This window comes from Ruditapes philippinarum, unplaced genomic scaffold (assembly GCF_026571515.1).
Source record: "Ruditapes philippinarum isolate M1 unplaced genomic scaffold, ASM2657151v2 ctg113_1_1_1_1, whole genome shotgun sequence".
Taxonomy (NCBI): Eukaryota; Metazoa; Mollusca; class Bivalvia; order Venerida; family Veneridae; genus Ruditapes; species Ruditapes philippinarum.
Window position 1 is genome coordinate 89,613 of NW_026857305.1, and position 17,593 is coordinate 107,205.

Here is a 17,593-nt window from a genome sequence, read left to right on the forward strand (position 1 = left end):
TTCTCTAAAAATGATGGAGAAAAATATGTGACAAAACCAAACTTCGTGTTCGTGTGTTATTAAATTGATTACGCGAGGAAACTGTCGTTACTGAGTACGAGCCGTGATACGAACTTATCTAGTTCAAAATTAAAATGCAAATCTCTTTTTTCTCTTAAAACTGAGACTTTAATAATTCACTGATTAATTAAAAATTCACGTTGGCCAGAACTGTCACAACTTCCGATATTTGATGTCCGAAAAGTTGCTATAAATTGCGTCTAAATACACTTGACAGCTGATTCTCACTTTTTTCAATACTTTCGATCACTTTAGTGGCCACATTGACGCACCATAGTATTATTTAGTGCATGTACACACTCACGGCTGTCAGTATTGATTAATTGGAAAGCCGGGTACCAGATAAAGTTTATAAATGAGAACGTGCAGTAGATTAAACAAAAGAGGCTACCATAGGGATTTATAAATACTAGATTGCTGATTGCAACATTCACAAAAATATATCTGGTTGTTGGTTTGTTTTTGTTTAAATATGATGTTCTGAAATATTATATCTAATTGAAGAAAATTTGATTCAATAAGATAAGTTTCTGAACTAATTTAAACAGTTACCCCAGTTGGGCCTCAATCATGCTCTTCATTTCTCGTGATCACATGAACATCGGCTGCAAGAAAAACTCATACTCATACAAGTGCGGACTTTGGACAGTATCTGACGTAATTTGTCCTGTGAAACACGTATAAATTGCAAATATTTGTACTTTATAAAGTTATATTACAGTTGTTGCGGAACATAAGACAAGGTGAGTTAATTTTTTTTTCTAGTTCTCTTTTAATTAATTAAATATAATTAAACTCAGTGACTAAAAAACATAACGTACACTGGTACAGGTGTTTCAAAACGAATTTTCTCTATTTGTTTTACATAATTTTAAGCTTATTTCCCGGCTGTTAAATATTGAAGTTGAAAAGTTAATTAAATGTTAAAACAAAACAAACAAAAAATAAAATCAAAGCACAGAAGGCGCTGAATTTGTTTGGGTCTCAGAATGTCAGAAAGGTGAAGGTTGTGAGACTATAAACCAATTTGTTTTTGTAAAGTGTCACCAATGCTTTCCAGCGTTATAATTGTAGTAAATTGACTATAAGACTAATTGCAACACTGATATTCATTTCAATGTTTATTTGACTTAAACAATTTGAAAAAAAAAATGAGTTGCCTACACTGGGATTTGAACTCCAAACCTCTCGCTTCCTAAGCGAGCGCTCAAACCCCTCGGCCACGGTGAAGTTATATGCTAAAGGCCTGAAGAAAACCATATTATTCTAAATTAGGGTTTGTAACGACGCTAACTGTTGTTTAACATAGATGTAAATAATCATGGTGCTTACTATAAGCATCAGCTGTTCCCGCTTCTATTTTTCATTGGGGGTATTTTTACCCCTTACTTTTGAAAACTAGGGGTAAAATAAAAATTCAGGGGGTACATAAATTTGTACAATATTGATATGAAATTTAAAGATAATTCCAAAATCATACATCAGACAATTATGCTATTTTCTTCAAGATGCACTCCACCACATACCGCCCCCCCCCCCCACTTAGGTAAAATTCATTGTGACCAACACATACTGGCATATATCTCCATCTCAATTAATATAACCATTATTTAAGTTATTTAAATTCATAAACAGCATATAAATTGTTACTACACACCTTTGAACAAAACAAAGCTTCCCTTTTGTTGATGTTTTTAATTAACAAAATCGGCATCGCGAAAATATGTGACAAATGAAAATTCGTCAGTTTTCTGCAGAAACATTCACAATTCTAGTTGTTGCTGATTACAATTATATTAGAATTAATATTTTTTTTTTATTTTAAGACTGTTTTTTCATCGGCTATTCTTACAGGCATCGTAAAACAAAAAATTCAAATTTGTAATTTACGGCAATAATTCCCAGTGGGGGGGTCTGTAAACTTCATTGTGAATTTGGAGATTTTCTCACATTTCATCAATTTCAATGCACTGTAAGTGTTTTTTGTTTGAGAAGTTGCTCACAAGAATACTTTTTGAATTATACATGATTAAGTTTCTGACTTTCTGTGCGTATTTTTACCCTCTTGCCTAAATTTCTGTACGTGAATTTTGTTATTTATGCGTAAAATACGCACATATGTGCGTAAATGGGAACACTGAGCATGTATATATATATATATATATATATATATATTATATAAAGAATAAAACAATATTAGAAATCTTCGACCATTCGGGAACGATTTTGCTTGAAAATTAATGCGTCTGTCATTTGACCATCTTTACGCAGTGATCTCCCCTGAATTTTTCGGCATTAGTGTACATATAAAGGGAAGTAACCGCTTCAAAAAAGTGGACTACTTTCGGCATTTGCAATTAACGGCATCAGAGTCTGAAATTTCGCTACCATTATTTGTTTGATCTGACGACCCAAACAAATACCAACAAGGAAACACACAGTTTGAACTATTACTGTATCGAACTTTCCATGACTTGTTTGGTGATACAGTATGTCTACATGCATTGATTACATCAGTGTCCTTCACCTTGAAAATTCTATTTTAAAGACCTGTTAAAAATGAAACATAAGTTCTGTGTGAAAATTAAATGACAGATAAGTCACTGTTTTCCAACTTGATTCCAAGGCAACTATAGGCCTACCACATCCAACTGTCTCAATAAGGTGTCTTGCGCAGTTCGGTTGTCAGTTAGGTAAGATGAACATGTATACCTATTATGCCCAAATCTGTGTTGAGAATCATTTATTTTCTCCAGTTAGTCAAGTCACATTTTATTTAATTGGAAATTGTGCTTGAAAGCAATGAACAGATTAAAACAGGAGAGTTTCATAAAGATGATGTTGAACAATTTAGTTATTGCTTTTACCCCTGGTACAAATCAATAGGTTCATGTTTCAATGCTCTTTCTATTGCTTGCAGCATCTGAATAACACCAGTCAGTTGGATTTGTGTCTGTCGGACATCAGTTTTGACTAAACACCCAGATCTTAAAATAATTTACAATTTATACAATTGAATACATAGATCTAGTTTATATTTTAACTGGGATTCAGTTTTTTTGTACAGTACCATAAGTGAGGTCCCAAAACTAGAATATAGAAAATAGCTATAGTTTCAACAGTGTTGGTTTTTTTCATAACTAGAGTGGTCAGAACCATGGTGGGAGTGGGTATATATCACTATGTTATTTGATGAATAAATCATACAGGAATATAAAGATTCACTAATGGATTATTTGTTTACATCTCATTTCAGTATTTATCTACCCGAATGTATAGGAGGGCAGTGAACATGGAACAAGAGCAAATAGCCAATGAGCAGTTTATATATAGGCTTGGTAGTTTACCAGTTGTGAGCTCGGCATGGAGTCAAGCCTGTGACATCTACAACAAGACCAAGGAAAGCAACACTTTGTTGAGGGTTACATGTAACATGGCTGAGGGAGGTGTTCAATCAGTTGTTTCTACAGCTAAACCCTACGTTGAGAAATACCAGCCACAAAGTAAGTTCATGTTTGAAGGTATCTGAAGGATAGATAGTTCATAATGATATGACTATGTGTCAATTAAAGCTACTTATCTACACACAATATATAGCATGGCAAGATTTAAAAATTATAGCAGTATGAGAGTGTAAATTCAGAGCAATAAACATGATTATTAATATATATCTAGTTTCCTGTGAATGTTAAAATCTATATATGTTAAGTTTTGATCGTCTTCAGTGCAGCACAGTCAATTAATTCTTTTAACAAATTTATCATGATATGGGCTAATGAGCTTGATTAAACATTTTTGATTGAAGGTCAGTGAGTGGTTCTACTGAGATGCCAATCTGTCAGTGTGCCTGAAACACTGCCCCTGAAAGTTGTCCTTCATCTGTTAACCTGGACAGCTACCACAACACAAGCCCTTCACACTGTGTTGACATTTATTATGAATATTTATAATGTTTTTATTTATGTTTGTTTATTAGTTGAGACAGTAAACTCATATGCTTGTGAAAAGCTAGCATTGATGGAAGAACAGTATCCGGTGATAACCAAACCAACTGATGAGTTCCTCAAGGAGGGCAAGGACAAATGTGCTGGGGTGCTCAAACCTGTTACTGACAGGGTGAATGCCGTTAAGGACACATATAATGGAATGGTTAACAAAGGACATGAAACAGTATGTTGAACTTACTCCCATAATTATTTCTTTATTTTGAATTAATTAATTATTATATTTAAATAATTAGGGCATAGGTACTTTAAAAGGGTCAATACTAACTTTACTTGGGTTAATGAGTCATTTTATTTTTTAAGTATATATGTAATACATAGTAGCTGTTCATTTTACTGTTGGTGTAAAAAGTCTTCTGTTTATACTTTCAGTATGAAGCAACAAAAGGGAAGGTTGAAGCTGTGAAGGACTACAGTATGACAACAGTGAGCAGAACTCTGGAATCTCCTCTTGGAAAATTTGCCATGGAGAAAGTGAATGAGGCCCTGACTGTGTCTGAGGAATATGTCGAGAAATATCTGCCTCCTTCTGAAGAAGAAATGACAGAGGCTGAAAAAGGTGCCTTTTGTTGTTTGTTTTGAAAAAAAATAATATTATAAATTATAAAAAAAGAGCAGTTTTATGGACGATAATCTATTAACTTTAAGCCTGCAGTCAGCAATATATTCTACCTATCCGAAGGACCAGTGCAAATCAAGATCAGCCTGCACATCATTCATTGCTGTCTGATCATGGTCCTCGCTATTTGCTATACAGCGGTACATGTACTAAAATTTTCCCTGAAATAGACAAGTTCATTTAAATTTTTTTATCAAAGTAAGGATTAATAAAATGATTGTAATTCTGAGCATGCATCATACATAATCATAGTTTATTGTTCTATGTCATGTTCTTTATCTATTCAATGAAATTACAATTGACGTGCAAGAATGTAATAAATATGTGTGTACTGTGATTTAGCTCCCTTGGAAGTTGATGAAGTTGGTACATTGACAAGAGTTACTTCCCTTAGTACAAAGGTTAGCCAAAGAATGTTCAGGAGAGCAATTAAGGACCTGAAAGGACTACAGATGAGAAGTAAGGAAAAACTGGACAGTCTTAACTTCACTGTTGACTTGGTAAGCTTTTTATGCCCCCACAATGTGGGAGCATATAGCGTTGCACTTGTCCGTCCGTCCGTCAGTCAGTCAGTCCGTCAGTCCGTACGTCCCGAAATCTTGTGAACGCAACTCCTCTTAAACCGGATGGCAGATTTTGCTTAAACTTACAGGGATGAACAACCTTAATGTGTAGATGGTAGTAAAGGAAGGAATTTTCGCTGCGACCAAATTTAACAGAATTATGGCCCTTTGTTGATTTTTTCACTAGATACTATGTAGAAATTTTGTGAACGCAACTCCTCTTAAACCGGATGGCAGATTTTGCTTAAACTTACAGGGATGAACAACCTTAAGGTGTAGATGGTAGTAAAGGAAGGAATTTTCGCTGCGACCAAATTTTACTGAATTATGGCCCTTTGTTGATTTTTTCACTATATACTATGTAGAAATTTTGTGAATGCAACTCCTCTTAAACTGGATGGCAGATTTTCCTTAAACTTCCAGGGATGAACAACCTTAATGTGTAGATGGCAGTAGGAAGGAATTTTTGCTGCAACCAAATTTAACAGAATGATGGCCCTTTGTTGATTTTTTCATTATATACTATGTAGAAATTTTGTGAACGCAACTCCTCTTAAACCGGATGGCAGATTTTGCTTAAACTTCCAGGGATTAACAACCTTAATGTGTAGATGGTATTAAAGAAGGAATTTTTGCTGCGACCAAATTTAACAGAATTATGGCCCTTTGTTGATTTTTAGTTTTCAACTTGTGGCACATGTAGTCCAAAAAATATTTGACCTAGAGTCATAAGATTGACAGAACAGTGGCGTGTGGGGGCATCCGTGTCCTATGGACACATTTCTAGTTTTTAATTATGATTATCAACTTCATTGTTGATTTGTATTTGTGTAAATATTTGAAAACTTAAAGTGATAGTTACTTCATTATTGGCTTGGTAAGCTTAGGTCTTTGAAATACTTATAGAAATAGAAACTTTACTTTTGACTTGATAACTCTTTTTTCAGACTATAATGTTAGTGTAAGGAAAAGGGCCTTTGATGAAATTTTAAGTTTAGAAGGGTTAAAGGGTTAGCCTGTTAGCAAAATCAGACTTGAAAGTTTTAATGTTAATATTTATGAGTGCTTATGAGAATTTTGAATGGAAGATTTAAACATTGTTAATATTTTCTACTTCTATTTTTAGATCCAGTATGCCAAATCAGGTGCTGGGGAGGTGAAGGACACACTGGAGGAGAAATACGAGATAGCTCAGAACAAGATGGCCGAGTATTGGGAGAAAATTAATGATGATGCTGATTCTGATGGTGAAGATGCCCCAGAAGTAAGTATTTTATGATACAGTTTTTGAGTACAAGTGGTGATAGTGTACAGGCTATGTTATAGAGGTTATTTAGTTAACACAACAGTGCAGTCTGACTTGAATCTATATTTAAGCTGTTTAGTTCATTCGAATATCCGTCCTTTGTGGACCCTCCCATGGATGGCAACTTGGCCCTGATATAGTCCAATTGACAAGTTACACTTGGGGTATTCTGAACTGCAACACGTGACAGATTAATTATCAATCTTGCTTCCCATGTTTGTTTAGTGATATCAAAGAAATTTTATAATCATACTGATTTTTATAAGTAAACTTCCCCTTTAAATATTTGAATGTTTTTAATGACAAAACATGACAGCAGTTGGTCAGATTGCTTGTACAAAAATGCCTCATAGTGTTTGCTCAACATAGTGGTTTTTTTGTTGTTGTTTTTTAAATTTGGTGTATTTAAAAGTGTATTTCTGTTTAATTTAGACATTTGAAGGTAAGACAATAGTTGTTGCTAGGCGACTGACAAGACAGGTGAAACAAGGTATGACCACTGTATCAGGATATCTCCCTGCCCGCCTTCAACCCACAGTTGTTCGTGAAAGAATGGAAAATGCAATCAAATATACAGAGGAACTTTACATGGCATTCAAAGAAGTAAGTGTTCTTTATGATTTTAATGTTTTAATTGTAATTTTATTGTTTTGTATTATTCCTTTTTTCAAAAAAACATATGTGGGACAAATTTCATCAGTTTTTTCACTAAAATAATTAGTTTACATTGTAAAAGGGCTTTGTATTGGACAAATACAGTACACATGCTTTTTGTTTACAAGAAAAGCTTGTGTAATCAAAACACAAATTTTCTTTTCTTACAATATGAATGATTATTTTGTACATAAAAAATTGAAGTTATTTTGAAAATTAAAATTACTGTTCATAAAAACAAGTCGGTCACTTTTACAGGCACAGAGATTTGATGATTTGCCACATTGGTTATTAGCACAAGCCAAGGAAAAGATGTCTTATATACAGGAGACTGTGTCATTTCTCACTGAAACATTTCTTGTCTCTCCTATCAGTTGGATGGTAAGTTGTTTTTTTTACTATCACAACTAACCCTGACCCTGTTATGTATCTTAAATGGACTTGTCCATCTTTCAATCTTGATTATACCATTTATCATATTTTGGGAAAATTTTGAAAGTATATACTGAGTGAATAGCGGAGTTTGCAGACTATGGTCAGACTGCACAGAGCCAGCTGATCTTGTTCTGCAGTGGTAGATTCAGTTGCCAACTGCAGGTTACAGGTTAACATGTTGATTGTCTATGTTATAAAACTACAGCCTACATGTAGTTTGCTTATAAAATCACATAAATTCATGAGTCATAAACCCCTGTGGATATTTAAATTACCTCGCCCTGCTTTAAGCTATTTATTAATATGAATGAAATGGGTTTTGCCTAATTGATAGCACTTAGAAATGCATGCATCCATCGCAAAGTAGGTTTTTTTCCCTGTGCACAATTTTATGTTGTGATGATTTCCCTTGTATAAGGCATATTTGCAAGTATTTGGCTATTACATGTAAATGTAAAACACTAGTACACTTGTGACAGCTATTTTGTATGGCATTTTAATAGAAGTTATTGTTGTCTGTTAAAAACCGAAGTTTTCAATGTGCTGTAAAATCTTTTCAAGTTTGCATTGCATGCTAGCATCGGCTAATCAACCTTGGTATCTACCTCTGAACGAAAGGAGTACAAGTTTAAAGTTTAGACCAACTGAAAACCAATTACTGAAGCAATGTATTATCCTGGAAGTGATACAGTTAATAAGCTACCTTTTTTTTCGAATTGTTATTTAGTCATATGAGAGAAAGGTTCTTTTACAATAAAAGAGAAATTCCAAGCCACTTTAGTAAAAAAAAAATGAGTAGCATGAAAATAGGAAATTTACAATTACCTATTGTTTTCATAGCCACTTAAATATCCATTTACTTAGTTAGTACAGTCCTTGATAAAATATCTTAGTAAAATATACCAGATATTACTAACATTTATGCAACCCTTTATTTTATGTTGGGGGAATTATTTTAGGACTTATTAAAAATACAGGAAAATTTTCATGATAAAAATGAAATAAGGGATTGTTTTTTTATATCAAATTTTAAGTACATAAAGAAGGGCTGCCTTTATAAGTAGTGCTAACTTCGTAGTTTAAAAGCATGTTTTCGGGTTGTTTTTACTAACATTTCCCCTGAATTTGGGACAATATGGACATATATATAGTATATAGGTATGTCTCTGTGTTGTGCTTATAAATATTTTATTTAAACAATTAAATATGAGACAAGTTATGTGATCTTGGGAGTGGTGTTAGCAAAATTTATTTTGTTCATGCTTATCTTTATCATTTAAAAATGAAGGTCAATAAAATAGGTATTTCATAAAAAATTGCATTGTATCTTGCCTGATCATCAGTGTGCTAAGATGCTAGAACTGTTGTTAAAATTAAATGAGCTTAACTGAGAGTCCTAGGCCTGAAAACATGATATTTGAAATTCTTGCATATATCAGCTGTCCAGCTAACCTACAAAGGTTATAAGAAATACGGTCAGATTTAAATCTAAAAATGATTACTAAATAGAATTAACATTTAAATTGTGAAAAATGTCCACCAAAAAATGAAAAGTGTTAAAAAAAACCTTTAATGGGTTTAAACTCATATCAGGCTAAGACATACACAAACAATCTGAAATTTTGTACAAAAATTATTGGCCTGGTCCCTACATCATATTTCAAAAATAATTTGAATCCTGTCTTGTCAAAAAACCTCAGTCCCTTTAAGCTAAAAAGAGAATTGAATGAATAGTTCTGTAAAAAAAGAAAACACATCCCTTGGTAGCACTTGACTTGGCTCATATTAGTTTTATATTTGTTGCCATGTGTAGTAAAATGTTTTTTGTGAGTTTGTCAGAAATTACTGTTTATTTGCACATAATACATTCAAGAAAATGTTTTTAGGAAGGATTTAAACAATTAAATATGTTATGTAACAAAAAGTCATAATTATATGATATATTGTTCAGACATGCATTTATCTACCACAGTCAATGTTGGATGTTAGATAAAGTTTCTTACGTAATATTTCCTTAACCCATATACAAAATGTATATGTTATAGGCCTACATACGGGACAATTCTGACTGTTTATTGACCTTGGCACTGTTTTAACATGATAACAGTATGTTATCTGTGCATGAACAAGTTATTTAGCTAGACACAGTGTATTTCTCACATGATTTTGAAATGCTGCATTAGTGACATTTCACGAAAGTGTGTATATAATTAGTATATTGCAGTAAATGTCAGAATAGTGAAATGTAATAGGGTCAAGGAAAATTACAATTATTATAGCACTTGCAGTTCATCTATTCATAGCAACATCAAGTTTTCTCAAGTTTTTATCTGTAGCTTTCATTCTATTCCTACTGAACATTTGAGTTTAATTCACAGTAGTGTGAGTTTTTTAGAGTTTAAAATTGTAAATAAACTTAATTAGATTAAAATGTTAATTTCTGATAGTAGGAAATATTCAATTAAGCAAAATGAAACTTGCGATAAAAGTTTCACATGTATGTACTTTATATTTGAGACTAAAATTTGTTATTAAACTATAAATGTAATATTAAGAGTCTCCTATGTACCATTATTAAAAGGTATCTGTAACTTGCATGAAATAAATTAAGATGATCAAAATGATGTTTATTTATTTCAAAATACGCATTTTAAATTGTAATGGGAAAGTAATACTAACTGCAATTTTACATATCTGGGAATTCTATAGTTTTACCGCGGTGCATACTTTTATCTTAACTTTGGGGGAACATTTAAAAACCATTTAATAGGGGGGACCAATTTTTTTAAATTTGTGTTTTTTTTTTTTCCCCGCGAAGTCGTTTTAAATTAAAAAATTGTATTAATATTAGTTTAAGTTATAGAAATAGGTTTTTTTTTAGTATTTTTTTTTTTCCTTTTTATGTTTTCCTACTAAATTTCCCACCCCCCCCGGCATTGTTGTTTTGGGCCTTTATTTTTTTCCCTGTTAGGTTCCAAAGAGTTTTAAGAACCTACCCCGGGGAAATGCCACGCCCTTGATGATTGATTTTCAGGGATGCAGAAAAAATGGATTCACTTCAAAAAAGAGGGAAAAAAAGAGGAATAAATTGACTTTCATATCCAAATCTGTGTACCTACCGTTTTGACTTGTTATATTTAGAGATAACATATTGACTGATGAAATGCAGAATAAACATCCATATTGACAAATTAACCAGGATAGTTTCATCTTAAATAGATACATATATTGACTAGCTATAACATAAAGAATAACTTCCAATATTGTTTTGATTATTGTAGAATAACTTGATTGTATTGTTGATATCCAAAAATTAGAATAGAACTTCCCATATTGACTTACTAGATCTAGAATAACTTCCCATATTGACTTATGGTATCTTGGATTATTTTCCTATATTGATTTTTACTTTTAGTAAAATTATGGAACAGTTTCTAATTTTCCCCACATTTTTCGGTATTTATGAAAAAAAAAAACGTTTGTAAAATCAAAAACCTAAGGATTTGTGAAAAAATGTTGTTTTTAATGATAAAGATATGGTCAAAGTGAAACTTATTTGTTTTAACAAGTGATCATGGTGGATTTTGTTGTGATTGTTTTTATGACATTTTTTTCCAGCTTTCCAAATGAAAGACATATAAAAGATAAAAAGAATTATATTACATTGCTCTGTTGTTGTTTATTTTACTGTAATAGGATTACATTATTTCTGTTTGTTTTTAATAAGATATTATTAAAGTGAATTGGTCTGCAATTTGCATATTTTCTAGAAATATTTCAAAACTTCATAAAAACTATAGAAATCTATCAGTTGGATATTCCTATGAAATATTGCTTGAAAGAAAAAATGTTGATAAAGTTTTAAGTGATTCTGTTTGAAATTTTTGATGATGAATAATAAGATTTTGCACTATAACAATTAATTATTTGCATTATAAACAAATGTGATATCAGATCATGTATCTCACACTTGGGAACATTATTAATTCATGTATGATTCTTTGTGGTTTGTTGTTATATGTGTGTTGTTGTTGTCACAGTATTGTGTCACAGTCACTAGATTTCTCCAAAGGTCATTGAAATTTGGGAAAATTAAAAATGAACTGTTTAAATTATAAATATACAGCGGAAAAATTTAAGAACTTCAGAGAATGTTGATGAATTGTTTTTGTTTTCTTTCATGAATTTAATATTCAAAATAAAAAAGAATGCAAATTGAATAATTTTTTGCTTCTTTATTCTTATCCTCAATGCCAGCATTTAATTGTTGACAAATGTTCATTTCATATTACCACAGTACTGTTTAGGGGTGTCTGTGGCTGAGTGGTTAAGGTCATTGACTTCAAACCACTTGCCCCTCACTACTGTGAGTTCAAATCCTATAAGGGACTTTTGATTCTTTCATGTGAGGAAGCTATCCAGCTAGGTTATAGAAAGTCAGTGGTTCTACTTTGGTGCCTGAAATAATACATGGTGGTGCTCCTGAGGTTTTCCTCTACCTGGAAAGTCACTGTATGACCTATACTATGTTGGTGTGACGTAAAACCCAACCACGTGAATAAAAACAATACTGTGGTATAACTTATAATAATAATTGTGATAAAAGCCTTACACACTTAATTTTTGCAATATTTATGTCCTGTTTTGAATTTAGAATACATAAATACTAGTAGGTTTAAAATGGAATTTGATATCTATATACTGAAAATGAGTAACCGATTCATGGTGCACAGACCGGCATGATAGGCTAGCTGGCCCCTGTAGGTAGAACCTTTTGATTGGGAAAAACCACAGTAGTTACTGCCTTGTAAAAATGTCTGTTTGTCTCAAAACTTGTCTAGCCTTCTCCTCAAAAACTACTGGTGCAGTGCATTTCAATCAAACTACAGAAATGTCAGTACCATGTCTAGTTCTGCATAATGTCGGTTTTTTTTAGTTCAATGATTTTAGACAGGGTTATGGTTCTTGAAAGATTTTTAAGGTTTGTTTGGACTACTACTTTTACCCCTTATGCAATTTGAATGAAAATTTACAGGATTGATGGGGACCTCAATTTCTTGTGCATATTTAACTGGTTTTCCTGTTGAATGATCTTTGGCTTGGTTATGACCCTTGAATAAAGAAGGCGGTTTGGCCTATTTATGATTTTTGTGTGTACTGCTTCAAAGAAGCTGCAACATGCTATAATTTAGCTGCAAGATATAGGGAACACACTGTCCAATCGCCCCTTAATGCAACTGCTTAATTTCCTATCATCAGATGACAGCTGTAATCATTGATTGCTCTTGTTGCTATTATTGGCTATAACTGTTACGTATGGATTTTGTATATAACTTAAATACAACTACCTATAGGACAATGTCTTACAGAAAATCAAACTAAATTGAACTTTAACTCATAAGTGACCTAGATTATTGTAATTTTATGTCTTTTTGCTATAATTGGCTATAACTTTTTAAGAAATAAATGGATTGTATAAGAAGTTTGAATTGAACATGACCTTGACCTTTATTTAACCTTCCTGTAAATGTTCAAATAAGTGAATTTTGATAAATTGGCCATAACTTTAATTGTTATTTATTTAAAGTTTGATTTATACTTAGACAAAAAAACACTTATTTCAAAATTCACATGTTGAATGTTTTAAATTTGACATTGACCTTTAAAGTCAATTTATTGAATTAAGCTTAAATTTTTATAGCTTTAATACTAGTATTTATTTAGGAATTAGATTCATACTTGGACACAAATAAAAACAGGTATGACAAACTTGACATATCCAATAATTCAGACATGACCTTGACCTTTCAATGACATTGTAAGGTTTCTATAACCTTAAGAAATTGTAGATTAAAACCAAGTTTGTTTTATAACAAGAGATGATGATTGGTTTACTAATTATTATTGACCGTCACTCATAAATAAAATTGAAGGTCAATTGAAGTTGATTTTTATAAACCCGAAGACTTGAGGGATGTATTATCATATGGCATTGTCTGTCCATGAGACAATTGGTTTCTATATTATAACTTTTGAAGGATATCAATGATTTGATTTTACTTAACATGTAAGTATGTTATATCAAAACACAGTTTAAGTTCGATTTTGGCTTAGGAATTATGCCCCAATTTAAGCTAATTTTCTGTGAAATTATTGGTTGCCACAGAATAACTTTTGAAGGATGTAAGTGACTGTGTTTATATTTTGCAAGTAAGTATATTATCACAAAACACAATAACACAGAATGCAAGACATCAGCTCATTGCTCCTCTTTCAATAATTTTTAGGCTCAACTTTTCAAAGAAAAATTTCAAGCTATTGCTACAGTCAGGTAGTCATTCTTAATTGTCATCCAGAAACTTTGGCCATTTTTTTTTTATTTCTCAATGGATTGTCTTCATACTGTGTACAAGATGTTCAAGTTGTCTAAGACTAAACTTGAATTTGTCCAATTTTGTCTGGAACACATCTCCTACACACATGGATTGGAGAGATTTTATTGAAACTTCATAGAAATGTTCACCACTATTAGAAGCTTTATCTTGCTCATGAATAAGGTCTCTAGACCAAAGGTCAAGGTCACACTTAGAGCTCAATGAAAAATGCTTGTCCAGAGCAAAAATTCTACATGAATATCAGGATTTCCATATAACTTGGCACAAATGTTCACCATTTCAAGGCGGAATGTCCAAGACTAATTCAGGTCCCTGCGGTCAAGGTCATGCATAGAGGTCAATGTTCAGATAAAAATATGAAGATGTGTATAGGGACCCTCATTTGTTGAGGGGTTTTAATACAAATTGCCATTATCATGATTTTGGCTGTGACACCTGTAATTGAGGTCAATATATGCAAGGTCAAGGTCACTAAAAATGATAAAATATCAGGAATTTGTCTGGAACATATCTCCTAAGTGCATGGAAGACTTTTTAAAATACTTTGTTGAAATGTTCATCACCATGAGACGTATCACTTCATGCATGATCTAGGTTAAAGGTCAAGAACATATTTAGATCTAAGTGAAAAACGCTTGTCTGGAGCAAAACTTTTACATTCATATTTCTCTATAACTTAGCAAAAATGTTCACCATTGTGAGATGGAGTGTTGGGAATAAAATTTGGGTCCCTGTGACTAAGTCAATGTCACACATAGAGGTCAAAGTTCAGATATGAAGATGTGTATAAGAAACCATTTTAGTCATCATTTATTACAAATGGTAACTACCATGACTACAGGTGTGTCACATGTAATTTAGGTTAATATTTGCAAGGTCAAGGTCACTAGAGATAATAAAATGTCCAGAGCATATCTCCAGCATGCATGAAGGGATATTAGTATTACTTTATAGAATTGTTCACCAACATAAGTTGCAGTGTCCTGCAAATGAACCAGGCTTCTAGGTCAAGGTCACAGGTTCCTGGGGTTCACTAATGTAATTACGTTATCGTAACTCGAGTTTGAATGTAACTTTTTGCGTAAGCAGAACTTATGTATTTTTTTCTGTTCCACTAAATTTTCTAAGCTACGCATTTGCGTAAATTTAAACGTAAAGTTACGCTCTCTTATTGCTTGCAAAAATTGCATGTTCTGTTTAGTGAAACGCAACTTACCTAAATTTATGTTTTGCGTAAGTCAAAATTTACGTAAAACTTACGGAATGTTAGTGAAACGCTTGCCAGTAACCCAACTTTATGGATTATTCAGCTGATGTATGTTAATGCATGCAGACATTTATTAGAGACTTACTGTTTTGACAATATCATGTCTTTAAGATGAAACAAGTGATTATTTGATTTGACCATTCTCAGCAGTGTTTTAAAGTAAAAAAGAAAATGTTACTGGAGTCAGTATGATACAATATATCACATAGAGTTTGCATTCTTTACCAGTATTGCATTTGATGCCACAGTAATTGTACCATAATTTATGTTGGCATGCTATAATTATGTTAGCATGATATAACTATGTTAGCATAATATAATTATGTTGACATGCTATACTAGTAATTATGTAAGCATGATATACTTCAAAATATACCAATCCCTTGTCATATAATTGTATAACTTTTTACATTATTCTAATAATAATAGATAATTGAAAATGATAATTGTAAATGAAATTGATTTTATCCCTTGTCACAAGGTCCAGTGCTTTATGGTTTATCATGGAATTAGGTACATTGCATAACGTATGTTTGAGCATTTTAAATCAGAACATAATTAATTAAACAATAAATTGTAGAATAGCATATATTATACAGAGATAATATTGTTTATATGAAGTGTGCCACTGATTTTATTACAGTTTGATCTGGGAGTATCTATTGATGGTATAGAGTTAGATGACCCCTCAGATATGATCAACCTACAATTTCAAGTGCCTGTCACATTGAAACACCTTCCAGCAGCCTAACCTACATTACCATGGAAACAGAATAACTCAGGGATAGTGTTCTACAGTTATATAGTAATGACATTAAGACTATTGAAACATTTATTTTTTAACTACATGTACATTATTTTCGATGTATCAAAGAGTGAGATATTTTTTTAAAAGTACATTAACTTTATAATGAGAGAAGTATTTTATTTTGAAATTTTATATTGCCTTTTTTGGGTGAGGAATTTTAGCATATGTAGCTTTTTTAAACTTTTAATGCCTTTTTTGGGTGGGGAATTTTAGCATATGTAGCTTTTTTAAACTTTTAGTCACTTTTATGCATTACTGGCAAGCATTTTTGAATACATTTACTTTGGAAAGTCTCTTAACAAGAGGAAAGTATAAAATTACTTATGAAACATCTAGTGGCAAGAATGAAAATAATACAAATGTTGGTTTAAGAAATATTCTCAATTTTATACTTTATTTCAAAATCAAATAGGTTTACAGTAGAATAATATTTTTAAGTGTAATATTGCTTCATAATATATTAAAATTTAATCCCTGTGCTAAATTTCTTCAATGAACAATAGTCAAGATGATCCACTTTGAATGAGGATTTTTGCTAAAAAATACACAAGAAGACATCCAAATCTGAGAGAGGTTCCACATAACTTGCCAAACCCAAAGGATTACTAGTCATGACCCCCAAAACACCCCCTTCCCAAACACTCCTCTCTGGATCTGCACATGGTAGCTGCTTAGTTTAAAAACTTGTTCTTTATACAGATTTAGAACAGTAGTGTTTGAAATTTGTGCAAAAATTTACTATTTTATAGATTATTATGTTGAACCATTGATGTGTTACATGATTTAGTGTATTATTTATATATATTACTGTGATTATTATTTATTTCTGGCAACTTTTACAAACAAACCGGTGATTTGATCCATGATGCTATAATCCTTTCTACTATTAAAATTAATGGTAGTGTAAATAATGGCTACTTAATTTATGTAGTTTGTTTTATAAAGAAATGCACAACTAACATTGTTTTCTGCCGTAATGAAAATATGATAACACAAAAAAAAACAAAGTGCCCTTGAAGAAAGACAAACAGAACTTGTACTATGTAGTAAGATTCTGTCTATCCTTGTATGTGGGATTCAACATTTTCTCATTACCTGTAAGACTGTAAAAAGCATAATGCTCCAGCTTAGATACATTCTTGCTAGATACATTGAATTTCTTGTTTTGTTTTTCTTACATTACATAAAGCAGAATGATAACTGCATAATAGAAATAATTGGGAAATTGCTTTCACTTAGTGACATTTTAGGCCAAAAAAACTGAATTAAAACATTCATAAAATGATTGTCATAAAGTGCCTTGGTGCATATAGTCAGAATTGTTTTACTTGATTGTTTTTAATACAATTATACCTGTTTTGTTGTTTATTTTCACCAAACATGTATTATTGTTATGTTGGTAAGAAACCTGGTTTTGTTTTGCCTGTCATTGTTTTATATTAAAATAAGTTTATTAAAATTTATTTTTACAGTTTTCATCTT

At 31.8% G+C, this 17,593-nt stretch overlaps 1 protein-coding gene across 1 annotated transcript; it reads left to right on the top strand.

The window, feature by feature from the left end:
• The first annotated feature begins 652 nt into the window (after positions 1 to 652).
• LOC132749334 (perilipin-2-like) lies at positions 653 to 16,080 on the top strand. The gene is made up of 9 exons (XM_060739065.1): positions 653 to 803; positions 3,317 to 3,563; positions 4,037 to 4,230; positions 4,437 to 4,623; positions 5,026 to 5,183; positions 6,373 to 6,510; positions 6,985 to 7,155; positions 7,465 to 7,587; positions 15,947 to 16,080. The coding sequence occupies exons 2-9, from the start codon at positions 3,332 to 3,334 to the stop codon at positions 16,052 to 16,054; spliced, it is 1,311 nt and encodes a 436-aa protein (XP_060595048.1). The 5' UTR covers positions 653 to 803; positions 3,317 to 3,331; the 3' UTR covers positions 16,055 to 16,080.
• Positions 16,081 to 17,593: the final 1,513 nt, after the last annotated feature.

Coding starts and splice junctions, on each gene's coding strand:
- LOC132749334 (XM_060739065.1), top strand. CDS start 3,332: ATGTATAGGAGGGCAGTGAACATGGAACAAGAGCAAATAGCCAATGAG. Junction 3,564..4,036: donor TGAGAAATACCAGCCACAAA/GTAAGTTCATGT, acceptor TTTGTTTATTAG/TTGAGACAGTAAACTCATAT. Junction 4,624..5,025: donor AATGACAGAGGCTGAAAAAG/GTGCCTTTTGTT, acceptor ACTGTGATTTAG/CTCCCTTGGAAGTTGATGAA.